This window comes from Malus domestica, chromosome 11 (genome assembly GCF_042453785.1).
Source record: "Malus domestica chromosome 11, GDT2T_hap1".
NCBI classification, from domain to species: domain Eukaryota; kingdom Viridiplantae; phylum Streptophyta; class Magnoliopsida; order Rosales; family Rosaceae; genus Malus; species Malus domestica.
In genome coordinates, this window is record NC_091671.1 from 7,237,010 (window position 1) to 7,262,662 (window position 25,653).

The 25,653-nt window shown below is 35.7% G+C and overlaps 2 protein-coding genes, 1 long non-coding RNA gene and 1 pseudogene across 25 annotated transcripts; 3 read left to right on the top strand and 1 right to left on the bottom strand.

Moving 5' to 3' along the window:
• The first annotated feature begins 1,095 nt into the window (after positions 1-1,095).
• On the top strand, positions 1,096-1,575 carry LOC103447474 (18.5 kDa class I heat shock protein-like; annotated as a pseudogene).
• Positions 1,576-2,710: 1,135 nt separating this feature from the next.
• LOC103413267 (disease resistance protein At4g27190-like) lies at positions 2,711-10,564 on the top strand. Its single transcript, XM_070807684.1, has 8 exons — positions 2,711-2,916; positions 3,034-3,150; positions 3,708-3,814; positions 5,626-8,367; positions 8,441-9,180; positions 9,271-9,914; positions 10,203-10,264; positions 10,401-10,564. The coding sequence occupies exon 4, from the start codon at positions 5,709-5,711 to the stop codon at positions 8,256-8,258; it is 2,550 nt and encodes an 849-aa protein (XP_070663785.1). The 5' UTR covers positions 2,711-2,916; positions 3,034-3,150; positions 3,708-3,814; positions 5,626-5,708; the 3' UTR covers positions 8,259-8,367; positions 8,441-9,180; positions 9,271-9,914; positions 10,203-10,264; positions 10,401-10,564.
• Positions 9,381-13,847, bottom strand: LOC114822702 (uncharacterized). Of its 5 annotated transcripts, none has more exons than XR_011572898.1 (5): positions 13,473-13,840; positions 11,130-11,339; positions 10,890-11,041; positions 9,677-9,891; positions 9,381-9,579 (listed from the first exon to the last, which is right to left on the bottom strand). It is a non-coding gene; the product is annotated as an uncharacterized lncRNA (long non-coding RNA). The 5 variants fall into 5 exon arrangements; XR_011572897.1 differs by having other exon boundaries at positions 9,381-9,582; XR_011572896.1 differs by having other exon boundaries at positions 9,381-9,891; positions 13,473-13,837.
• A 3,848-nt stretch (positions 13,848-17,695) lies between these two features.
• On the top strand, positions 17,696-24,119 carry LOC103406574 (uncharacterized). Of its 19 annotated transcripts, XR_011572907.1 has the most exons (12): positions 17,696-18,398; positions 18,733-18,815; positions 19,785-19,827; positions 20,395-20,554; positions 20,855-21,013; positions 21,100-21,211; positions 21,351-21,437; positions 21,556-21,575; positions 21,654-21,690; positions 21,825-21,889; positions 22,259-22,337; positions 23,796-24,119. XR_011572907.1 is itself a non-coding variant. In XM_070807703.1 (9 exons), the coding sequence occupies exons 3-8, from the start codon at positions 21,147-21,149 to the stop codon at positions 22,273-22,275; spliced, it is 348 nt and encodes a 115-aa protein (XP_070663804.1). In that variant the 5' UTR covers positions 19,785-20,554; positions 20,855-21,013; positions 21,100-21,146; the 3' UTR covers positions 22,276-22,337; positions 23,796-24,119. The 19 variants fall into 19 exon arrangements, 10 of the variants coding, with proteins under 10 accessions (XP_070663804.1, XP_070663807.1, XP_070663805.1 ...); XR_011572906.1 differs by lacking the exon at positions 19,785-19,827; XR_011572909.1 differs by lacking the exon at positions 19,785-19,827 and having other exon boundaries at positions 21,356-21,437.
• The last annotated feature ends 1,534 nt before the right edge of the window (positions 24,120-25,653 follow it).

The following is a 25,653-nucleotide window of genomic DNA, read 5'->3' on the forward strand; positions in this document are numbered from 1 at the left end:
TATTATTGTTTAGGGTAAACTGTCAATTTAGTTCCTGAAGTATCACCTTAGTGAAAATTAGCTTCCTAAACTATTTTTTTCAGAAACATTAGTCCCTGAAATATAAAAATCTACCAATTACATCCCTAATGTTATATTCGAAGCTACTATATTCAATTTTTCGTCAATTTAAGTTATATTACTTGCATGCGATACACATTGGAGGGTAGATTGGTAGTTTTTCATAAAGAAATAGTGTATGGAGTTAACTTTGAATGAGAAATTAATAATGTACAAAATAATACATAAAATATTATAAAACACACATAAAAGGATCTAAGCCTAAAAAGAAAAATCATCCACAAAGCCCAGTCAGTAAGGTTCTATACGCCATAAGATTGAAATAAAGCATTTTATTGTGCACCATAAGATTGAAATAAAGCACTTTGAATGAGAATGATACCTTTTTTATGGCTAAATCACCGTGGTTTGGCAGGAAAAAATGGCGATTTAGCCATCAAAAAAGGTACCATTCTCTTCGTCTCGTCGAGAAGTATGATTTTCGTTTTTGAATAACTTGATTTCGTTGAGTATTGAATAAGTTATGAACGTTTAAAGTTTACCCAGTTTCTGGCAAGTTTTCAAGTTTTCAAGTTTTCACTCGAACCAGTCAACTTTGAGGCTATTTTTCGGCCATCTCCGGCAATAATTGGGCTTTGAAATAGGTATAATCCTATTCTATAATTTCCTATCTTCAATTTGATATATTATGGGTCTAATTTGGTTAAGAAACGATTGAGTTACGAAGCTTTGAAAATTGCCCAAACTTCCTCCGGGACACTTAACGGAGTTTTTAATGGAATGACCAAAATGATGGATGGTGGAAAATCTCAGGGACCACTTTTATCGTTTTAGAATCTCAGGGACCAAAGTGATGAGTTATGCAAATCTCATGGACCATTTTGGCGATTTACCCAAAATTTAATGAAGGTCTGACATTGCAGAGAATTCATAAATTAATGTATGACATTGTAATGTTTAATACATAAAGTATGAAATTGTAGTTCGACCCATAGTTGATGTAGTTTTGTATAATTTATCTTCTTCTTTTTCAAAATGTTGCTTATCCCCAACTCTCAACAAGGCAACAACATCTTCGACCAATTCTCTCTCAACTTGTGTGACCCTTTCAAGGATTTCCCATTCCCTTCCTCCTCATCAATCTCTGCATTCCCTGATTTTTCTTGGGAAAATCGGCTTTTATGAACACTACAGTCGACTGGAAGGAGACCCCCGAAACCCACGTGTTCAAGACGGACATTTTGGGGCTGAAGAAGGATGAGGTGAAGGTGGAGGTGGAAGACAACAGGGTGCTTCAGATCAGCGAAGAGAATAACGTGGAGAAGGAGGACAAAAAACGACAAGTGACATAGAGCGGTAAGGAGCAGAGTCAAGTTCTTGAGAAGATTTCAGCTTCCGGAGAATGCAAAGGTCAATCAGATTAAGGCTGCCATGGAGAATGGAGTTCTGAGTGCGATCGTACCAAACACAGAGGTGAAGAAGCCTGACGTCAAAGCCGTTGAAATCAATGGTTAATTAATAGTGAAATAATAAGATTATGAATGTTGTGTACTTAGGAAATAAGATTATGAAAAGAGTGATTTGTGTAATTGTTTGTAAAATAATGACTTGTGCGTAGTTAATTTGATACAAATTTGGATTTACGCGTTTGAAAATAATAAAATTTTTAAGTGAGGATAATCGGAAAACAGCTTTTGTAGTAAAAATTTAGATTTAAACTTTTTGGTAAAGTTCATTAGGTTTCATATTCAAATGTGAAAGTTATATTATTTTTTTGTTACTTGTCATTTCACTCTATATTTTTTCACGCGGTACCATACCATTGCCAAGCCCCTTTCTCACTTCTCCCTCTTCGTCTCTCTACACCTACATCCCGTCTTCTCTCTCCTCTGTCTCACTTTCCATGCGCAAAACATTTTTGTGAGTTTTTAGATTTTAAAGCTCTGATTGGATCAGTTTGAATGAAAAGTTTTAACCAAGCTTCTAAAACTGGAGAAAGGATTTCTAGGCAACAAAAGGCAAGACCCATGGCGTACAATTGAGATTTTTTAAAAAATGGCTTTGAGATTTTGTTGGTTAGGATGTCCTTCCCTCAATTGTGAGCAGCTCTTAATTTGCTTTCTTCGCAGGCAGGCGAATTGGATACAATAGTATGCTTTTGAAGGAGTTTCTTAAAAAAACACTTTCAAACAAATTTGTATAGAATTTATATGCTACGACTAATAGTAGCCCTACTATTGTTCGAAATAGATTACCAATTCTAATTGTGATGTTTGTACCGTAAAATAATGTGATGCCTCGAACGAATGAGGATGGCTCAAGCCATGTATTGTGCCTTGAGAATGTGGGGTTGGGAAGCAATGCATCCAATTTTTCTTTCACTTTATCCTTCTTCTTTTTTTGTTAAAGAAAGTACCATATGGTTCGCAAGCAAAGTATCCAAATCTTTTTCACTTTTTTCTTGATAAAGAGTAATACAAAATGGGTTCGAAAGCAATGCATCCCATTCTCTTTCCCTTTGTCTTTTTCTTGTTAAAAAAGAATGAAAATACCTTACTTCAGAATCACCTCCTCTTGAGGTAATGCTCGTTAAATATTTTTTTTTGCTTCTCTATTTATATTGTTAGAGAACTCTTATTAACCTTTCCCCATTGAAGTTATCTGCTCATTGCATAGCTGAGGTAACATAATATGTCCTCCTTGTGCATGATACCATTCAACATTCATATTTTCTAGCAAATTTGTGAAGTAATAATGTCAGTACCAAACACATGAGTTGTTGTTGAATAAGGCATAGATTTCAGAATTTCACTTTTACTCTAGCGAACTGTTGCATTGGGTTGATTTACAATACAGGTACGTATGTACATCTTGGAAACTTTATTTCTTTTCAATATTTGTTGTTTTAGGTGTTTATTTTTACCCATGTGTGACTAAGAAACAAAAGTGTTGGTTTTACAATATATTTTCTAGCAAATTCGTGAAGTACCAGATCCAGCATCAGACATATTGTTGTTGAACAAGGCATAGATTTCACAATTTCTTTTTTTTCCCCTACCGGTTAGTTGCATTTGGTTGATTACAATACAGGTACGTATGTTCTTAGAAACTTCATTTCTTTTCAATATTTGTTGTTTTAGGTGTTTGTACTATATGTTTATGCATTTTGATGTTCATCCACGTCAACTGAAATTTGAGCTAATCCCCCCCTTATAATCGGATTTTTACTTTTCTCACTCAACACAAAAAGTTTGAAATCACGTCTGCTATATGGTGGTGAAATGTAAACTATTAGAAATTTGTATGCTGAAAAATAATAATGAGTAAATAAATATACACATGCACTGAAACATCAATTGAAAATATAACTTTACCCCTTGAAATTCAATTTTCTTTAACTAAAACTCATCATAGTATATTTTCCTAACAAATACTCATTGACTTTACCTCTTGAGAAAAAAAAGGGCCTTCGGGTTTTTTACATATATATATTTTTTTTTCACTTCTTCTATTTATATTGTTAGAAAGCTCTTATTAACTCTTCCCCGTTGAAGTTATCTGTTCATATATTTGCATTGCTGTGCATCATCTTTCCTCCTTGTGCATGCTAACATTCAACATTCAAATTTTCTTGCAAATTCGTGAAGCACCTCTACCAGGACCAGACATATGATTTGTTGCTGAACAAGGCATAGATTTCAAAATTTTAATTTTACTCTGTTGGACAGTTGCATTGCGTTGATTTACGATACAGGTATGTAGTACTTCTCGAAAACTCTATTTTTGTCCAATATTTGTTGTTTTAGGCGTTTGTTTTTATCCTGCTTGACTAAGAAACTAAAATGTTAGTTTTACAATCTAGTGCCCACCAGATATTCTATTTCAGGATCCAGCTCAACAATTTTATTGATTAGATTTTGACTTCACACAATTTTTTATTTTTAGATGTTTAAAATATCCCTAGTAACTTATGTCAGATTAAAAACAAATTTTAATATCATGATTTCATTGCATATTAATAATAAAAGTATATGATTCTAGGGTTTTCATTTGTTTTATTTTATTTTTTTTCCTTTTTAAATTCCTTAGTTGATTTTCAAATTTGCATAAATTAGGATTTTTTTTTTTTGTTTAATTTTTCCGTTTTCAAAATATGGGAGCATTAGTTACCAACAAAATATAAGAATGTTATTTTTTTTTCAAAATTATTTAATTATATTCTATATAAATATGGGTAAATTATTTTACTACACATATATAATAACAATAAAATGTGCTTAATGTATGTAATAATACATGCAAAATAATTTACCTACATAAAGGATGTGATTTGGTTCAAGTTTATTTTACCTACATTTCACATATAGATATGGGGAAATTATTTTATGTAGATTAAAGTACCTACTTAAAGATGAAGAATGTGAATTGGTTCAGGATTTAATTTACAATTATTTACTATATATAGATATAAGTAAGGGGAATTTTGATCTAGGTGCAACATCCCTAGCATTTAGACTTTTTTATTAAACTATTTTCTACAATTTTGGTGCCACGTTTTCTAAAATGTCCTATGTTTGAAATTCAAAATTACATGAAGTGCCATTGATCCACAAATTTATTCAAAAAGTAGCTCCGAAATCTAGCCTTCTTCAAACCAAATTTATTATTTTTATTAATCCAAAACAAAGACACATATTATTAAGTTATCAACCAATGATATGTGCCAAAAATTAAAACTAAAATAACCAAAACTAAAATAAAACGTACCATAAACTAGAATTAAACGTACCAACACTAAAACTAAACGTACCAATCAACGATATATACAAAATAATTCTCTCACTAAAATGTATACATAATAATTTCAAAATATAAACATCCACCATTTTCATTATCTTGAAGGTAAAATTATATTTTAATTTTAGGAGAAAAAAATATTTTTTACGAAGAAATTATAACAAAGAGATCATTTGATAGGCATCAGGTGGGACTTTGTGGCAAGGTTTCATATGGTTTCGGGTTTGAACTACGTGATGCTTAAGCCTTACGTATGTGTCATAGAGGAAAACTAACAAAGATCTACACAAAACTCAAACAAAATATAAAGATAGAGAAAAAAATAGATAAGTTTTATGGCTGGGCTCAAAACTGTCATAAATAGTGGGCGATGGAGGAAGGAGACTTGAATTTTGAAAAGAACAATGAGGGCTGCTGGAAAAAAAAATAATAATAAATAAATAAATAAATAAAAACTAGAGGAGGTGTGGGGTCTATGATAATGGGATAAGGATGAATGAAAAAACAATAAAACAAAAATTTAAAGAAATAAAAGATTTGAAAAAACCCAATATATCACGTTACTTGCTGTATCATGTAAGTTTGACAATAAGTTTAGAATAATGTCGTTCAAATTCGCTTTTGGCGAGAATCGAACATAAAATCTCTAACTTACAAGTAAATAGAAATATCACTAAACCGTAATAGTAAGTGATAATACAACTTAGATTTAAACAGGACAAAAATATATGATTATTAATGTTGTGTTGGGGTGCTTCTTTGGTTTAGGCATCAGAGCACTGAGCGCGGGACTTACAAAAGCCACCAACAAGGAGAAGCATTTCGGCCGTTGTCTTTGATTTCAGAAGGAAATGGAAATTATAATTGCAATTGCCTCAAAAATTGGAGAGTCCTTGGTCACACCAATAGGAACAGAGTTTGGCTATTTGGTTAATTACCATTCCAACCTTGAAAGTCTTAGGGGTGAGATAAAAAAGCTTTTTGACAAGAAAGATGGAGTGCAGGGATTGGTAGATGCTGCCAAAAGGAACGGTGAAATCATCAAACCTGATGTTCAGAGTTGGCTAAAGAATGTGAACGACGACATGGTCAAAAAAGTGTTGCAGTTTGAGGATGAAATTAACAAGAAAAGGCGATGTGTGTATCGATGGAGCTTGAGTCGGAGAGCCTATAAGATTAAACAAGAAGTTCTTCAGCTCCAAAACGAAGGAAGATTTGAAAATGTGGCCCATCCTGCACCTCCACCAGAGATATGGTCAACATTTGAAAATGTTTTTAAGGATTTTAAGTCCAGAATGGCAAACATGAATGAGGTGATAGAGGGTTTGACGAGGGAAGAAGTACGACTGATTGGGATTTGTGGAATGGGGGGTGTGGGTAAAACCACAATGGTAAAAGAAATCATCACGAGATTGGCAAAACTGAACCTGTTTGATAAAATTGTAATGGCAACTGTGTCTCAAAGTCCAAGTATTAGGACGATCCAGTCGGAAATTGCAGAAGAAATAGGTTTGGAATTGAAGGAGGAATCCGAGTCCGGAAGAGCACGAAGGCTACATGGGAGACTCATGGAAATAAAGAGGATCCTGATTGTATTAGATGATGTCTGGGCAGAGCTTGATTTTAAGGCTATAGGACTCCCTTCTGGAGATGCTCATAAAGGGTGCAAAGTTTTGTTGACATCACGAGATTCGGACGTTTGCAACAGGATGCGAAGTCAACAAATTATTGCAGTCCCGATTTTAACAACAGAAGAATCACATGAGCTCTTTCGAGAAATGGTGGGTGAATCCTTTAATGATCCTGATTTACGTTCCACTGCAAAAGATGTATTAAAGGAATGTGGAGGTTTACCTATTGCAATTGTAACTGTTGGAAAAGCCCTAGAAAAGAAAAACAAACGTGAATGGGATGATGCCCTTAATCAGTTGCGAAATTCTACCCCAGTGAACATCCCTGGAGTGAATGACAAAGTTTATTCTAGCATAAAATGGAGTTATGATAGATTGGAGAGTGATGAAGCCAGGTTATGTCTTTTACTTTGTTGTTTATTTCCAGAAGACTATGATATTCCAATTGAATATTTGGTTCGATATGGGTGGGGTCGAGGATATTTTAGCAGCTGCGTTACTTTGGAAGATGCAAGAAATAGAGTGCATTCTTTGGTTGGCCAACTAAAAAGAAGGTTTTTGTTGCTAGATAGTGGCAAGAGTGAGGCTACAAAAATGCATGACGTAGTTCGTGATGTTGCCATATGGATTGCTTCAAGAGATGCACATGGATTTTTGATAAGAAGTGATGCTGAAAATAAAGGGTGGCCAAATTTAGCTACATATGACCATTACACTACAATCTCACTTGTTGGCGATTTGGAGATTCAAGATGGTTTGAAATGCCCAAAACTTGAGCTTCTACAGACGATGGAAGGACTTTTTTCAGAAGGTAGCATGGACAACATTTGTAAGGCGATGAAAGAACTGAAGGTTTTAGCTTTGGTGCAAATGAAAAACCGAGGCTCATCAAGCTCACTAGGATTACTGAAGAACCTGCGGACCTTGACCCTAAATGGGTCTAAATTTGATGGCATGTCTACTGATGTTATTGGGAGTTTGGAGAATTTAGAAATCCTCAGCTTTCGGGATTGTGATTCCATGCGTGAGTTGCCGAGGGAAATTGGACGACTTAAACAGTTGAGGTTGTTAGATACGACAAACTGCAGGAATCTTGAGGTGATTCCACATGGTATCTTCTCCAACTTATGTAGACTTGAAGAGTTGTATATGATGGGTAGCTTTAATAAATGGGAAATTGGAAGAGGAAGAGAAGATAAGGGGATGGCAAGTATTTCTGAGGTGATGTCTCTGTCCGATCATTTGAAGGTTCTAGCCATAGAGATTCCCAGTGTCATCCACTTGTTGCCAAAAAACATAGTCTTGAAAAGCCCAACAATAAGATTCGGTATATGCCCTGCAAGACGGACAGAAGCAACTTATGCATTCAAAGAATGTTTGAGGACAACTTATGCATTCGAAAATTGTTTGATGATTGAAGAAAGTGATGCAAGGGAGTTGGAGGAGAGTCAAGCAGTTAGACTTTTGTTGAAAAAATCTAAAAAATTGTATTTGTGGGAGGTTAAGAATTTCTCTGTCCTCACTGATTTAGACCAAGAAGGATTTCAAGATTTGAAAGAATCTTTGGATATGTCCAAATATCGAGTATCTTGCAAATGGAACAAGTGGGTTTTTGACCAACCTAAGAGTCCTTCGATTGCAATTTTGTGGTGTCTTAAAATACGCCTTTTCATTATCAGTAGCAAGAAACTTGGTATAGCTCCAGAAATTAAATATTATTGGATGCAATCAAATGGAAGAAATTGTGTCGAAGCAGGGGAGGGAACATGAGGGGGAAGCCGATATGATATCTTTCCATAATTTAACCAATTTAACTCTCAAGGTTCTAGGGAGTTTGGTTGGTTTCTTCCAAGCCAACAAGCTACACTCCAACCAAGAGGTATGTCCCACTCTCCAATCTCTATGATATGAAATTTGAAATTGTTTAACTGATAATGATTTTTCTTTTTCAGGAAACAACGGCAAGGGTTGAGCATCAATCTGCAGGCATATTTGAAAAAGCAATATTTCCATCAAAGTGCATTTCATGGTTTCCAAGTTTAGAAGAGGTAGAATTGGAAGATATGAATTTTGAAGGCGTGCTATTTGATCTGAAAATCCATGGCCAGACAACTCCAATATTTCCCCAGTTACGTAACTTGGAGATATGGGCTTGTTCGTTTACACACTTGTGGAAAAACATTCTGTCTGGATTTCAGGGCTTCCAAAATTTGAGATATTTGATGATATTTAGTTGTTCTGGTCTAAAATATGTGTTCTCGCATTTAATTGCCCGAGAACTTTTGAATCTTGAAGAGGTAAAGATAATTGGCTGTCCGGACATGGAAACTATAGTCAGAATCACAGAGGAAAATGAAGAAGAGGCGACAAAATACATGATTTTGTTTCCGAAACTGAACACATTTGAACTAGAATACCTGCCTCGTCTCACAAGTCTTTGTCCAGAGGGATTTACATTTCTGTGCTCATCCACAAAAAATATGCGCGTGAAAATTTAAAGACATTGGATGCTGTAATTCCACAAAGAAAGAAGTTGGAGAATAACTTGAAGAAGGATTCAACAAGTCGTGATTTCAGCACTTCTCCAACACGTTCATCGAATTGGTGCCCTGCTGGATGTGGATGCGCACCATACTCAAGACCAAACGCCCACCGCCCCATTGAAATATTGCCACGTCCAATTAATTTGGAGGTAAGCTTTTAAATTAGGTTCAATTAACCTCCATAAGTACAACTTTTAATTAGTATTGTATCATCTTGTTGATCGTGTTTAATTTTCCAGGTTACACCAACTAATCTTGAGGACTCAAATGATGATGATAATCTCGAAAGTCTTATTGTACGTGAGTGTAAATCAATGGAAGTGATTTTCCAACTCAAGGGACCGAAGCATGAAGAAAATAGTCACTCCGTTGAAGCATTCAATAAATTGAGGTTCTTGAAGTTATATACATTGCCAAGTTTAACGCGTGTTTGGGAAACGGATAGTTCACAACCGATGTTGACAGGAAGCAGCTTCGGAAACTTGAAATCGCTGAAGGTCGGTTTTTGCAACCAGTTGAAATACTTGTTTTCATCGTCCACAGTCAAACTTCTTGTGAGTATAGAGGACATAGAAGTTGAATTCTGTGAGAAGATGGAAGAAATCGTTGCCGCAGAAGAAGAAACTGATGAAATAATTACGTTACCTAAAGTGAAGATCATGTGGCTTCGAAGTCTGCCAAAACTCAAGTATTTTTGTGGTGAAGCTTATACTTTGAAGTTGCCGTCTTTGGAGGTCTTGGTGGTTACTGACGTGCAAAACTTAAGCCTATTCGCTCCAAAGCTTATTGCCACACATCCCCGATTGCAAGTACGCACCGCGTTGGGAGTGGTTGAATGGAAGGGGGACCTCAATGCCACTCTAAGGAATATTTACGTCACAAGGTATGCTTTAATATAAGGTTTTTAATTTCCAATCATTTATGGCAACACCACAAAAATTTTGACAACAAATTTAGGCAAAGCATAATCAACAGTTCAGATTTAGTTTGACGAAAGTGTAATCAAAACTTAGTCAAAAACTATATACACACACACACACACATATATATATATATATCTGTATATATGTATGTGCGTATGTGCACACTAGAGTGTATTTAGATATGTTTTTCTTCTTTTGAAAACTCAATTATATCTCAAGAAAACTTCTGTCTTTTATTTCTAACACAGGAAGGGTGAAGATGATGAAATCGACAGGGAGGACGAACACAATTAATTGATCAAGCACAAAGGTTAACATGTCTCCATCTTCAACTTCTTCTAGGTTTAGTAAAAACTGCTATTTTCGGAAACAAATATATACAATAAGCATAACCGTTTCAACTTATTTGAGTTTCAGTGATTTCTAATATTCTCCAATGCATGCAGAACAACAATTCAAAGAAGGTTGTGGCTTCAACAATTCGTTTACTATCTCATATGTACAAACCAATAAAATGTCATTTGTTGCACCAGACTTTCATTCCAAAAATACTATTTGTGTTGCTTATTTTATGCATGTATGATAAATTTCGAGTGCAATTGTTACTGTTTGTATCTAAGTTCGCATTATTAATGTTTGTTTATTTGCCCGAAGAAATGAGAAATGCTTATGTAAAAATAAATGAATTAAGATTAAAACAAGAAAAACTTTACACTACTCAAACTTGCAAACACTCAAACTACAAGCATTATGAATAAACACGGAATCAGGCTACGCAATTGCCTTCATCATAACATGATTTTGGCCCCCATTTTCTAATTTCCTACCACATTTTCACATTCTTTCCATGAATTTTATAATACCTATGCAAAAGAGTTCAATCTAGGGGCTCCAAAAATATCACAGATAGAACAATTAACACAAAAAGGTCGTACCCAGTGCACAAGGCTTCCGCTTTACGCAGGGTCTGGGAGAGGTGAATGTCGGCTAGCCTTACCCCCATTTATAAAGAGGCTGCTCCCAAGTCTCGAACCTGAAACCTACCGCTCATGGGCGAAGGCACTTGCCATCGCACCAAGTGCGACCTCTTAGAACAATTAACACAAATCAAATAAAAATTTGAAATCAAGAATCGATCCCAAAACTGAAAGTTGAAATTTTGGAAAAGAACTTACATCGGAGGACAGCCCACCAGGACAGGATCATTTATACCTCTTGGGTCAAGAATACTGGCAGGAAAACCACGGTCACCGTTTCTTTGATCTGAAATTCAGGAAACTTGGCTACGAATCTATAGAAACTAACTTGGGAGTTGGAAAGAGGACGGAAAGAGGAGTCTGGATATGTAATTTGACGGCCGTTGGTGACCGGTGGACGAAAATAAACTTCATGCGAAAACAAGACCAGATTGAGGTAAGAAAGAAAAATACATAGGCAGAAATAACATGTCAGTCAGGCAAGACAAGTAATTGCAACCATAACACAACACAATGAAGAAACATACCATGAGGATTTTGAACAAACATAATGAAGTGTAACCAAGAGCATACAAATATCAAAAATATAGAAAAGAATGCTATACAATCACTATAAGTGATTTCAAAGGCCATCTTCTATTTCTGTTTCTGGGAAAAAGTCATGTCGTCAAGATATCATTCCATTTCCTTACCATGATGAGTAAAATGAAATTTGAACTTGCTTGCTGTTCTTGCATATCTTCTCCTCATCCTGGTTACCAACCCAGCAAGTCTTCACCAATCCATCTATGATGTATGTACGTCATTGTAATATCATGTGATGCAGCTTACCTAGATTATATTTCCTGTAGCCTAAGTTTAGATATTTCCTTTGGAGAGGGTATAGCGTGCAAGGTCCTAAGAACTTTACCAAATTATCATCCTTCGAGTATAGAAAATCTTCCAAATGTATAAACGAAATAAACTTGTGACGGAACCAAAGAATGAAAATGCTTCTCATCATTTACTAATCCATATGCATAATTTAAACATTTTCAACGTAGGAGCTCAATTCTTGTATACAGACACACTTCCTTTAGCTTGCATTGGACCTCGCACTTTCCACTAATGTAAATGCCACATCAAAAGTGAAAGAGCGACTCCGGAAACCAATTACATCCATGTGCTTGCACTTCAATGCAGAAACAGAACAAAACATAATCCTAAAGTTTTCGGACTATCATTAAACACGCAAGCATAACAAACATTCACAATCCAGCAAATGGGTGTTCATAATTTCAAGCAGAGACACCAAAAGTCAAAGAAAATAATAAATTAAATCTGAAAATTTTTGTACTCAAGTATCTCCCTTGATCTTGAACTTAGTCTCAGCACATTGCTTATGAGCAGCACCCAAATCCCCCTTGCAAGAACACCCCAAGTCAATCGGGACCCAGAGGCAGGGTCGGTCGGTCCCACCACCTCCCTCCAAACCCAAGTCATTCCTGCAATTTCTCTCAACTTTACTCAAATGCACCACCTTCTTCACCTCCGAAACCCCACTCTCTCCACTGAACAACACTGGCTGTCGTCAGAGCCATCTGAGTCCGACGCGCCACTGCCTCCGGTGGCCAAACGGCGGTGGTGGATTGTCTCGGGAGCTGACATTCGTGAAACCCAGAAAGAGAAATGGCGTGAAATGGTGAAGTGTTAAAGTTGCGGCATTCAGAGATCAAACATGGTGGGGTTATAGAGCAGGTGGAGATGTTTTTTCTCTATCCTCAATCAAAATATCAATGTCTCCCTCCTCCCTCGATCACTGTCTTTATTTGTGTGTCAGTTTCGAGCAATGGCTTTGCTGAACGAGAGAGGGAGAGGGGAAGGAGTTCCGAAGCAAATTATGAGGAGGGTGGTGGGGGCAGACTGCTCCGATCACAGATATATTTCAAGGATCACAATTAAAGACTTGCAATCTTTTAAGGCTGCCAGTTGTGGGACACTCGCAGTCAGACACACACAGATGGAGACAAAACACAAGCAAGACTTGTAAAAGACTTTGAATTAGAATTAGTAAATTAGTGTGTGTAGGGGTGGCTCTGTATGGGGTTCCAAACTGAAAATGGAATTTCGAATCCCAAATCGAAAATTTTCAAAACGAGAATTTGAAAACCAATCTCAAATCAAAATTTCGGTATTCCTAATTTTCGGGATTCACAAAATGTTTTCGATATCAGGATGGGTCGGGATTGAATTTTGGGTTTTGGGCTGAAATTTGAGTTCATCATAACATGATTTTGGCCCCATTTTCTAATTTCCTACCATATTTTCACATTCTTTCCATGAATTTTATAATACCTATGCAAAAGAGTTCATTCATTGCTATTTCAAAACAATACAAGGTTCTACAGAGTTCAATCCCACATCATGTTATAGACATGCTTCATCTACAGAGTGCAATACCAGAAGTCTCATCTCCGACATTCATACAGAATATCGAATAAAAATTCGAAATCCAAAATCAATCCCAAAATTGAAAGTTGAGATTTTAGAAAAATAACTTACATTGGAGAACAGCCCACGAGAAGAGGATCATTTCTACCACTTGGGTCGAGCTCCAATTCCGGCGATATGGCCGGAAGTTGGCCGGAAAACCCTGGGTCACCGTTTCTTAAATTTGAAGTTGAGGAAAATCGCCTACGAATTTATAGAAACTAACTTGGGGATTGGATAAAGGACGGTAAGAGCATTCTGGATGTGTCGTTTGAGAGCCTTTGGTGACCCGTGGACGACAGAGCTGTTGCGCCGGCACTCGGCAGTCGTCGGCTTGCTGTTTAATGGGGCTCCTGTTGCGGCTCAAAAGATGAGGAGGAGAGAGGATACGGGAGGAGAGATGGGTTTCTCCCACTTTTTACATCTTAATTCTTTTCCGTATTTTTTTTAGGATGATTTTAAATGCGGTACTTAACTATAAATATTCTTTGATTAAAACCTTGTTGGTTTTCAATTTTTGATCTAAGCCCTTGAAATTAATGTGATAATTTATTTTTATGTACGTTACTATATTTTTTAAAATAAAAAATGGAAATTTATAGTTGTTTATATTAATGACATTTTAAATAAAAAACCATAATTTGTGGGATTAAAAATATTAAAATATAAACATACTATTATGTGTGTGTGTACAAACATGGGTACATTCATAAAAAATTAACCAACAAATTAGTGTATCAAAACATGGGTACATTCTTCAAAATCATAAAAAAAAATAATAATAAGATATTAGGCTTGATAAAATTAGTAAATTTATTTGATTAAACTTAACATGGATACATTCTCAAATCAAAGAAAAAAAAAATGTACCCATATAAGTTTAAAAATGGATTAGAAAAATAAATATTGAATATATTTTATATAAAAAAAATGGTAAATTTTACATATAACAAATTGGTATATTTAAGAATGAGTACATTTTAAGATTAAAAATTTGAAAAAAAATTACATGAATGGTACATATAATTAGCATGGGTACATTTAGCAAAATTAAAAATGGGTACAAATAAATAAAAAAATATGGGTACAAATACAAATAAAACTTTATAAAATATGGGCACAAAAAAAAATATATGGGTATAAATTAAAACTGAAAAGAAAATTGATAAAAATTAAGAAAAGGTTGGAAATTAAAAAATGGTACAAACTAAATATAAAAATATATGATAAAAAATTTAGCCATAAATATAAATATATTAATTGTAACGTTTTTAACATTAAGTGAATATATTTAGAAATAAAAAATATTTTATTATTGAAATAATTAATGATGTTATTAATACCAAGGACCTTGATAAAAAAATGAAAAGGAATAAGATCAAAGGAGTAGGAAAAAAAAGGATGAGAACCTAATTTCTCATTTTTTATATAGAATATACGATATAATCTATCACCAAAATTGATTTTGGTATGTGAGATGAGATGGAATACGTTTTAATGATAATTGTGACTAGAAGTAATATAATTCAAATTCGTATTTGATGATAATTGAATATAAAATTTTTCACTTACAAATTACAAATAAAAAAAAATACCATTAATTTTACTTTTAATACACATCTAAATAAAAAGAAACAAAATGAAAAGAAAAATAAATAAAATAATTTGAAATAGAAATGAAAAATAAAGGTAAACTGACAGAGCCCACCATGATTTGCTGGATTTTGCAATATGGCATCCATGATTTGCGGAGCCCACCGTCGCAAAGAAGAAGAATTTGGAAAGCTCAATCCTTGTCTTTTTCTTATATAAGTGTCGTTTTAATGAACCGAATGTTCCGATTCCAGCATCCAAAATACCCCAATGTGAATTTTTTTCATACTACAATTGGATTTTATCTTAAAATTATGAAGTTTTGGAGCATTGGTCACGCCATCAAGCTCCTTTGTGTTGGATTTCGTTAGAGATCGTAATTAATCAATCACCCATTTTGTGTCTCCCTCCAAAACATTAAATTGAAACTTGAACTCCGTAGCAAATAAGAGCCCAATTTGACAACCAAAATCTTCATCATTCGAGCATCAATGTTCTCTTAAATTCGTTGTGAGCAAACCACCATGAAATCTCCTTCACGTGCATCTCATAAAAATAGAACGATACAGAGAAGATTAGTGTGACTCCTAAGCTAGGATTACACGTATGAATCGCAAAATAGTTCCTCCTCCACTCTTTGATTCTCTCTTTCACTGGCTAACAATATTTTACTCTACCTTTTCACTCCTAAGTAAGAAATAACATCTTTCTGAAAATTTCACATTTGACCTTAATTTATCTCTTTTGCACTATTTGACTGAACGACAAATTTTGATTGTCTAAATATTTATATCAAACTACAAATAATATTGATATTATATATTAATAATGTAACTGGAATTGTAGTACCCAACATATCTATCTTGAAAAAAAATTTGTTGTCTATGAAGTGGCCTACTCGACCCTCTCTTGTACTCTTAAGTCTTGTCCATTTTGAGTTTGTGTAAATAGATCATTGTTAACAATTGGCATTCAGTATTGTGATTTAGTGGTATTCATCATCACTTGTAAGAAAAAAAAATTGGAGTGACGAGTTTGTGTAATCATTGTATTAAAGAAAAAAAAATTTAAAAAAAAAAATTTTGGTCGGACAAAAACACGAAAATGCCCTTAAAGCCCAGAGTGCCCCCACTACCCTACCCGCTGCCTGCAAGTTCTTTCCTCGCCTCTGTTTCCCTCGCTTTCTCCCTCTCAGACATTTGAGGACTCAAAACCTCTTTTAACCCTCTCCTTCTCACTCTCAAATGTCACCCTTTCTCACTCATACGCACGCCCAGTGATCTCTGAAGCACCAATTTCTCTTCCCTTTGGCTCTCTGCATCTCACCAGAGGTAAAAAGCCCCTGTTTTATTTTATTTTATTTTATTTTTTACTTTTTCCTCTGTAAATTTAATCCAATGGATTTTTCGTGTACCCTTGCAGTAATACAGGAAGAATTTTGTAGTATTTCTGGTTGTTGGATGATACTGGAATAATTATTGGGATTTTGAAGAATTTCTGGTTCGTATGATATATTTGCTAAAAGACCCAAAATTTTGAAGCAGAGCGGCCATGGAAAGGTGTTTGAAAAGAAAATCATATGATGAGTCAATGGAGTCGTCATCGTCTCCGAAGGAGAAGGACAAAAGCTCGAAACAAGCTTGCATCGAAATCAACTTGGAAGATCTTCCTGTTGATCCCTTGCTGCGCACTCGAATTTGGGATTAGCATCCAAATGTTCGAGTTCGAGAGCAAGTTCGAGGAGTACGTATACAAAAAGGTCATTTTCAGACTTCATACCAGGACTTCCCCCACAAGAATACTAGTGGGGGACCGAGAAGGTTTATATCTGCTTGGTTTATGAGTTTCCGACTGGTTGGAAGATAGTATAGTGAAAGATGCTTCATGTTGTCTATGCTGTTATCTGTTTAAGCTAAATACAGGAGAGCAAGCCCGCGGTGATTGCTTTGTTAGTAAAGGGTTTTGGAATTGGAAGAAGGAAAGGTTGCATGGTCATGTTGGAGGACGGAATAGCACCAAAAGAATGTAAAACTATATTGGGTGTATCAATTGTTTGTATGAGGTTTATTTTGCATCAAGGGCTTGTATATTGCGGAGACGATGAATATGAAGGTTCAAACAATGAAGGAGTTTTTCTTGGACTCTGGAATTACCAATGTGGTCGCCACGAAGAGTTAAAAGCTGTCACATTGAGAAATCCTCCATTAGGTCTGAAGTTGGCTTCACCTGATACTCAGAAGGACATCATAATTGCTTTTTCAATGGAAATATCAATGCAATCGTTAAAGATATTGGTGGTTCGCACTTTTCCATTCTTATCGATGAGCGTCATGACTTGTCTTCAATGAAGCAATGGACTATTGTAATACGTTTTGTGGATAAAGGTCAAGTGATTGAGCCTTTTTTATGCATTGTACAAGCCACTGATAATACTGCTGACTCACTTAAGGTGGCTATTGATGATTTCTTTTCTACCCATGGATTAAGCATGTCAAAGCTAGGGGACAAGTAATATGCTTGGTGAGTTGAATAGTATTAAGACACTTACAAATTACAATGAAGGAGAATGAGTGCATTTTACGTTCGTTACTTTACTCACGGCAGCGGGAGACACGAATTTTGCTCTATTTACGAGCTTGCCACCGGGCTGATTTCAGCCCAAATTTCGCTTTATTTACAAGATTGCCACTGGGCTTAAGAACGGGTTTTCAGTCTTTCGGTTGGATCCGGGCTTTTGACTCGGGGAGAGAGAGGGAAGGGGGCAGAAGGGTTGACGGGTTGGATGGAGAGGTTCGCCAGGATTTGGGGGAGAGGATTTTCGGCAGGGAGGTGCGGGTGGGTGTGCCTGTGGCTGATGCATCGGTCAGAGGGTTGTTGGTGGAGGAGAGGAGGGGGACAGAGTGATTGACAGATTGGAGAGAGATGGGAGCTACGGGTTTCGACTGAGAGAGAGAGATTTAGCTAGGTCATCTGCCAGGACCTATGGCATTTTCTCCAATTTTAGAGAGAGAGATGGACAGAGAGAGAGAGGAGAAAGCATGGCTGTGTGCATTTTTTGGGGTTAATGGGTTACCGCACAGGGTCGGTGAGGAGAGAATGGCAGAGGGAGGGAATGTTGTCATCCCCTTTTCATTCCCTCTTTTTCTCTCCCTACTCTATCTCTGTAACCATCCCTCCCTTTTCTCACTCTATAATTTCCCTCAAATCCCCCGTCGATTCTCTCTCTCGCCATTCTCAGTCTCGCCAGCCGCGAATCCTTACAGCTCCATGCTCCGCCTCCAGATTCGTCGAGATGAGAGCCCCAAGACCGTCGCCTGCACCACCGTCTCAGAAAAGTGAGCCAAAATCTCGCGAGAATCAGGCTGCACACGAGCGGATCTAAAGGCCAAACCTCCGATCTTGAAGGTAAAAATTTCTCATCCTCTCTCTTCGATTTCATATATGTTGTTAGATTAAAAGGGAAAATATGAGAACTAACTCAAGCAAATGTTCTGGATGTAAGCTAAAAGATCAATTTAACTTTTCTTCCCTGTCAATTTAGTGCTTTTTTCTTTTCTTATTACTTTTAGGAGTTAATTTTTGAGATATATTATGACTAACAAATTTACTGTTGCCTCTGTCATCTTTTTTGCTGAAGATTTCTTTTTTGAAAACTGTTGCCGTGACAAAATAAATTTACAAATTGCTAATTTTTCTGTTTTGTATAAAAAAAAAATCTTTGTTCACTCTACCTGAATAGGTACACTTGACTGAGAAGGAAAGTCTTTTCATATTAAATCCATGTTAGCCTGGCCGCTGCCGCCCTGGAACCATCGCTCTTCGGTAAGTTTTCAACATAGTATAGTTCAAATCCTCTTAATCATGTTCTTGAATTTTACTATATGTATCATGTTCTTTGCATTTCATTATTTGAACTCTGTTATTTGAATTTGGTTACCTAAATCGTGCCTAATATTTGATGCGGCCAGTTGCTTTGTATGCCTGGCTGGTGTGATTTGGGAGTGTTTTTAGTCAATGGGAGACATAGGACAAAGGTGTGGGCAGCGAAGTCAAGTGGGATTAGGAATTTAGGATAGTAGAATTTTTGCTAATTTATGGGATTAGAAGTCTTCCTTTATTTTTGTCTTGGTGTGATCAATTGTAACCAAGAAGTTTCATTAAAATTGAGGTAGTGAACCAACTAATTTTCAACTGTTGTTTATCTACAGTCTTCTCCATTCTCTTGGTCTTGGACCAAGCATGAAATCCCAAGCACTATATCACCATAAAGCAAGCAAGCTGAAAAGCAATCCAACAAACCCTTTTTCCAGAAGCACTTAACAGAACCTTTCTATGGGTTAATTGTTGTTTCAATTATACCAGATTGAAAACGAGTATGGAACCATCAAGCATACGGGGCCGTTGTCCAAACCTATATTAAGTGGGCAGCAAGCATGACTGTTTGTCTCTAAATACAGGGTGCCCTGGGTCATGTGGCAACAAAAAGATGCTCCTGCATCCGTAGTGAGGCTTTTGTAGTCAGTTTTCATTTGCATTGTATTGACTTTGACCTTTTTGATCAAAGTCCAATAGCAATAGGTGCAGTAATTCTCAAACCCTAATTTTAACTGTTTGGATCAATTGCGTTTTTTTTAAAAAAAAAAAATTGCGTTGCTTCTACTAGCTATATATTGATGGGTTTCGGAGTGTTTTTTGTTTTGTGACTGGATTTTGCTGTGTCGGATTAGTTTGGTTTGCTAACTTATGTTATTTTTTATGGGTTTGGTTAACATGGTTTTCATTCCTTTTCAGATTTGTTTCGACACACACTACTCGAAATTTGCAGGATGCTATGGTGATATTTTCTACGATCTAAACAAATTAACTATTTAATGTTAGTAGTTTGTGTTATATAAAGCTACGCATGTTAGGAGTAAAGTAATTTATTATTTGTTCTTAGCCCTTGGTTTATAAATCCCAACTTTAAAATTCCAAGTAGATGTGTCTGTTAATCGATTGCATTTGGGATGGAAATGGTTTTGAATGATTTGGATTTTCATTAATTTTAATTCATCTGCTAATCATAGTTTCATGTATTAGATAGTTGCTTTGCTCTCACAAATTTTGTTGGTAGGGGTTCAGCAAAGCTTTCTAGGGCTAAATCTTCAGTTTGCTGTTGGGTATGTTTACTTTATGCTTTTGTTTTTTGTTTTTTGTGTTTTTGTTTTTGTCTGGAGTAAATATGCTTAAGATGTCACATGATTAAAGGTGGAGAAATCACCGTCCCTTTTTTCGTAGAAATTTGTAATTTTTTTTAAAAATATGTGTGGGTTGCTGAAACTAATTATTTGATCAGTGTGATTTTTTGTAATTGGGAATTTAGGACCTTGGTAACTTGATTGAATAGGAATTTTGTGATTAGGAATTTGTGGGTTTACCTCCGAATTTAATCCCTTTCTTAAGAGGGATCTAGCCGTAACACACAGCAGCAATGGGGGAAGAGAAGCGGCACCAGGTTCGGCGATCAATCTGGAGAGGAAGAGGTCAATTTTGAGCACAAGTCCAATCCCCGGCCCAATTCTGTATGATCATCTAATTTCATGTTTCCTTTCTATTCTGATTCCAAAAGTATGTTTCGGAATGATTAGGGTTTCAGTTTTTGTTTTAATTTTTGAGCACAAGTCCAATCCCCGGCCCAATTCTGTATGATCATCTAATTTCATGTTTCCTTTCTATTCTGATTCCAAAAGTATGTTTCGGAATGATTAGGCTTTCAGTTTTTGTTTTAATCTTAGTTGAAGGAAGATATAGGGTGTGGTTTTGTTAATGGCGGTGGATGATTTGGATGAAAGTATGTATCCTCGGGATTTTTTTGCTTGCAGTTGTTTAGGCCAGGACTTGGTGCGATGGCAAGTGCTTTCGCCCATGAGCGGTAGGTCTCGGGTTCGAGACTTGGGAGCAGCCTCTCCATAAATGGGGGTAAGGCTAGCCGACATTCACCTCTCTCAGACCCTACGTAAAGCGGGAGCCTTGTGCACTGGGTACGACCTTTAGTTGTTTAGGCCAGGACTGAAGAAGTTTTGTGGAATGAGATTCTTATATCGAATTGTCTCTCTGTTTATGGCAGGTAATAAAGGTGGTCCAACTAGTAGCTGATAAAATGTCTTTATATATATGCTTTTGTTGATTTCTGCTGCGATAATGAGGGAATCTAGAGGATCAAGGCCAGTCAATCTGAGGTTTGTACTACTCTATCCCTTTCTTTCTCTCTTTCTGTGAATTTCTTGAAATTGACGACGCACGTTCTGATTCTTGCTGTGTTTGGGAGCGGAGAAAGCTCTGGATTAGCTTTGATCACTTGAATTTTGTCTTATTTAGTTCAGCACAGTCGGACTACATAATCCTACCATTGGGCTATTTCTATAGAGGGTTTATGTTGACTTTTGTTGGCCTGTTGACAGTCTGGTAGGTCTATCATATTGATGGAACTAAATTGTGAGTTAGTTATGGTTTAGATTGTTGAATTTTGAATTCGCAATTCCCTTTGAAACTGTCACAAGCGATGTGTCTGTTGTGGCTACAGGAATCAAAAGCGAGTGAAAGGTAAAGCTTTTCTCTCCAAGCATTCATCGCCAGAAATTGTAGTACCTCTTTTAAATTCAAATTTTTATTTATTTGCAGAATTGTATAATCCTTTTGAAGCAGTGGGGAGCCGCGGGTTCGCTCTCTCTCTCTCCCTCGTATTTGGGTTTTTCTCCTATTTCTCTTTTTTGTTGATCTAATTTGTGGTGAAGTTGTTGAGTTTGCTTGAATTGGAACGTGGGTTTAATTGAGTTTCCTTTTGTTTGTCAGTTCGATTTTGGTAGGATTGGCATGTGGTTGTTCACGCCTTTACGGCCACTTTGTGTCTGGCAAAGGTAATAATATTACTCTTCGTTCCATAAGCTTCGTTTTTAATGCCCAGAAAAATTTGGAATTGAGAACATGATGGGGTTTTAGGCAATACCTAAGTTCTATAATTCTCCCCGTTTGTTGTTATTAGTAATTTCTTCGATCATGTTAGTTTGATAGTGTTTTGCTGCCCAGAATTTTTTTTGAATTTAAAATATCATGGGATTGGGGTTTTAAAATTTTAACAACAATTGATATGAATTTTGGTGAATTTTGATGCTCAATGGACTTTGTTAACGGCTTCTAACTTTGTTATGCTTTGGAATATTGGTGGGTTTTCATCAAATTTTGCTTATATCTTTGTGCGGTGTGTCTGTTGTATTATCTGGTCATAGATACCTTCGTTAAGTAATTTGAGAAGCATGGGGAGATAATAGACTAATCAAAGAGATGCATGTGATCAACGATAAATAGGTAAGCATCATCCTCTTCCTTGTTTTGTTATGATTGGTTGTATAGAGGATTGAGAAAAAAGTTGAAGACAATTCCACGCTTTTGAGTTATAGCAATTAGTAAATATAAAATGACATTGATTAGTTCATTGAAGTTTTGAATCCTTCGTTAGTTTATCCGTGGTGCGTGCTTGAGAATGAAAGCAATGGACATTATATGGAATTGATGTTCCTTTTAATGTCAGTAAAGAAAGGAATTGTTCCTTTATTAGCAATTATATGAAGTAGGCATATTATGCAATACAATGTCTACAATCGACTATTTTACTTTTTGTATACAAGTACAACTTTTGATCGAAAGCCACAAAAACTACCTAAAGGCCAAAGAACCGTGTGTTAGAAGAACAGAATATGGTGTAAAGCTTAAATTTTGGGCACTTCAATATATGTTTTATTTTTCAATTACAATAACTTGCATGAAAATTCAATTGGGTTTGTTCTGGTCTCCAAAAATTTTGCTTTGTTTGGTTACTGATTAATTTATGTGGTGGGAGTTTAGTTTCTGCTTTTCTGCCTACGTATTTATGATTCAAAATGGACTGTTCAATTACATATTTGTAATCGAAAAGCTCGAAGGAGAGGTGAATTATCTTACCGACACTGTTCATTTATCTATTCCTTTGTTCATTCATGATTATGTAGAATTTTTGAGGTTAAATGTGTCATATTCATGTAGTTAAGGCTGGTGCATTCAAGTCTCGCAGTATCGCGCAGGCCAATTTACTAGTGTAATCGAAAATCGAAATCAAAACACGGAGATTTTTACGGTTTTAAAAGGATTTCGGTTTGAATCTGAACCGTAGGATGAAAAAACAGTTTGGTTTTGCTTTTGAACATCTGAAATCAAGCCGAAACTGAATCACATTGCCAAGATACCTGAACGAAAAGGCCCCTACTATTACTATTACATTGCCGAAACTAAATCAAGCCGAAACTGAATCACATTGCCAAGATATCTGAAATCTACACAGTTTGTGTCGTTGATGCCGAGACAGGTGCTCATGTGGGTCTGCCTCTAGTTGTTACAACATCCTAGTTTGTAAATGGTTTGAAACCGAAATTAAAACCGTTTGAAACCGAACTAAATCGCAACCAAATGGTTTGGTTTTATCTTGATTGGTTCAAGCTTTAAATTCACACCGAACTGAACTGGCAAAAAATTCAGTTTCACTTTAAAACCGCACAGAACCAAACCGTGTCCATCCCTAGTCTGCATTGGAGGAAAACTGGGGAAAACCTCCCGGTAACCTCAACTCTGATGGAGAAAATGTATTGGAGATTGAAGATTGTGAATTCTTGTTTTTGTTTTTCTCCATAAGATTTCCATACAAAATTTCTATACGATTTTTGCCTTCTCTTGTAATTTCATTATGACTACATACTACAAAAATATCTCATAATTCAATGGTACAAATTCTAGGTGACCCTCCGACAGCCACGGAAACGACAACCCACTTCTGAGATCGGAAGCTAGCGTATGGAGACGGCGTGTCGGAGATTGTCTTGACGGCGGATTCGAGCTGTGGCATCTGAATCTTCTTGAAACCCGTATCTGGCTGACTTGCAGAGCCACCATCGCAAAGAAGAAAATCTGAAAAGCTCAAACCTTATCTTTTTCTCCTATAACGATGTTGTTTTAGTGAATTGCTTTAAGTTTGTGTACTTTTAAGTTTTATGTAGTATGTATACTTTTTTATCATTATTATTGTTTTTGGTCAAATAATAAATTTTGTTAGATTAGTCATTGATGGGTGATTAGCTATCAATAAGTTTGGACTCATACCGTCATGCAAAAGTTTAACATTTTTCTACCATTATGATAAAGTGGTTAATCACACCGATGAATGATTAGTCACAGATGAATTCGGACTCAATCTATCATACAAAGATTTAAGCGCCTATTTGGTATTCTATTTGAAAATTTTTATTATTTCTCAAAACATTTCTTAAGAACATTTCTTGAAAACAATTTTCTTTAAGACTCAAAAACTTGATTGGTTTGCGATTTAAAATTTTTAAATCTTATGACTTAAACTAGACAAAGAGATTTAAAAATAGGGGTCGCAGAAGAGGAAGAAAAAGGAGAGAGAAGGAAAGAAAGTACGAGAGGAGTGAAGGAAAGAGAAAGAAGAGAGAGGATTGGACGAGATAGTGAGGAAGAGGAGTGAGAGAAAGAATCGAGAGAATAAAAAGAGCAGATTGGAGGAGAGACGAAAAAGGTTAAAAAAAAAGAGAGAAAGAAGAAAAGAGAGAGAGATAGGTTTGGAGTGAGAGAGGAGGAGGGAGAAAAAAGAAATGAGTGAGTTTAAGTTTAAAAACTCTAAAAACTCACTTTTTATGTTTTTAGAGAATATACTATATTTTTGAGTTAGTCTTGAGTTCAGTTTTTGAAAATAGTCCTACCAAACAAGTTTTTAAGGCATAAAATTTGAAAATTGTTTTTTAGTTTAAAAAGTTGTATTCAAATAAAGTACCAAACATACCGTAACATTTTTTATTATTGTGATAAAGAAGCACTTGCTACCCATGCGAGCTGGTTGGATATGAATCAGGAGTCTCTCCTGAGCACTTCCCTAGGGATCCCGCAATCATACCCGTTCATCGTATATCGTGCGGTCAGAAATGATTTAAAATTAAAATTTTAAAATTCAAATATGAATAGTACCTAACGAAAACTGACCGCACGATATAAAATGAACGGATAAGATTGCGGGATCCCTAGGGAAGTGCTCAGAAGAGACTCCTGATTCGTTGGATATATACAAAAGGGTCCTTTCAGCCTTGGTGCCAGACAAAGAAAACATGGAAAGTAAAGAAGAGAAAAAAGAAAAAAAAAAAAGGAAAAGAAGGTGATGGTGGAATTGCAGAAAGAAATGAAGGAAAAGGAAAGGGGGAGTCCACGTGAAGAAAAGGCAGAAGAAAGACGAAAGAAAACAAAGAGAAAAAAAGATGAATGAGGATCTTCGTCGAATTCTCCTTGTAAAAATTTTAAAGATTATTTAATCATATCTATTTATCGTATATATGTTAGAAATTATTTAAATTTTTGTATTTAAGCTTGAATATAAACAGTACTTAACAAAAATTAATCGCGCAATATATTATAAACGAATATAATTAAAGAATTCTTAAAATTCTTAGAAAAAAAATTCCGACCAGGATCTTCTTTCAAAGTAAAAGTTGAGACAGAAAAGAAAAAGAAAGAGGTCAAAGAAAGAGAAAAAACAAAGAAAATGGTGGTGCCTGACATGCAATACAGAAGTAGAAAAGTGATGAGA

Bases quoted from the DNA above. Each gene is read 5' to 3' on its own strand.
- LOC103413267 (XM_070807684.1), top strand. From the start codon at position 5,709: ATGGAAATTATAATTGCAATTGCCTCAAAAATTGGAGAGTCCTTGGTC.
- LOC103406574 (XM_070807697.1), top strand. From the start codon at position 21,147: ATGCTTTTGTTGATTTCTGCTGCGATAATGAGGGAATCTAGAGGATCA. The intron at 21,212-21,350 runs GTTTGTACTACT...TGTCTTATTTAG, and splicing joins TCAAGGCCAGTCAATCTGAG to TTCAGCACAGTCGGACTACA. The intron at 21,721-21,824 runs GTTTTTCTCCTA...TTTGTTTGTCAG, and splicing joins TCTCTCTCCCTCGTATTTGG to TTCGATTTTGGTAGGATTGG.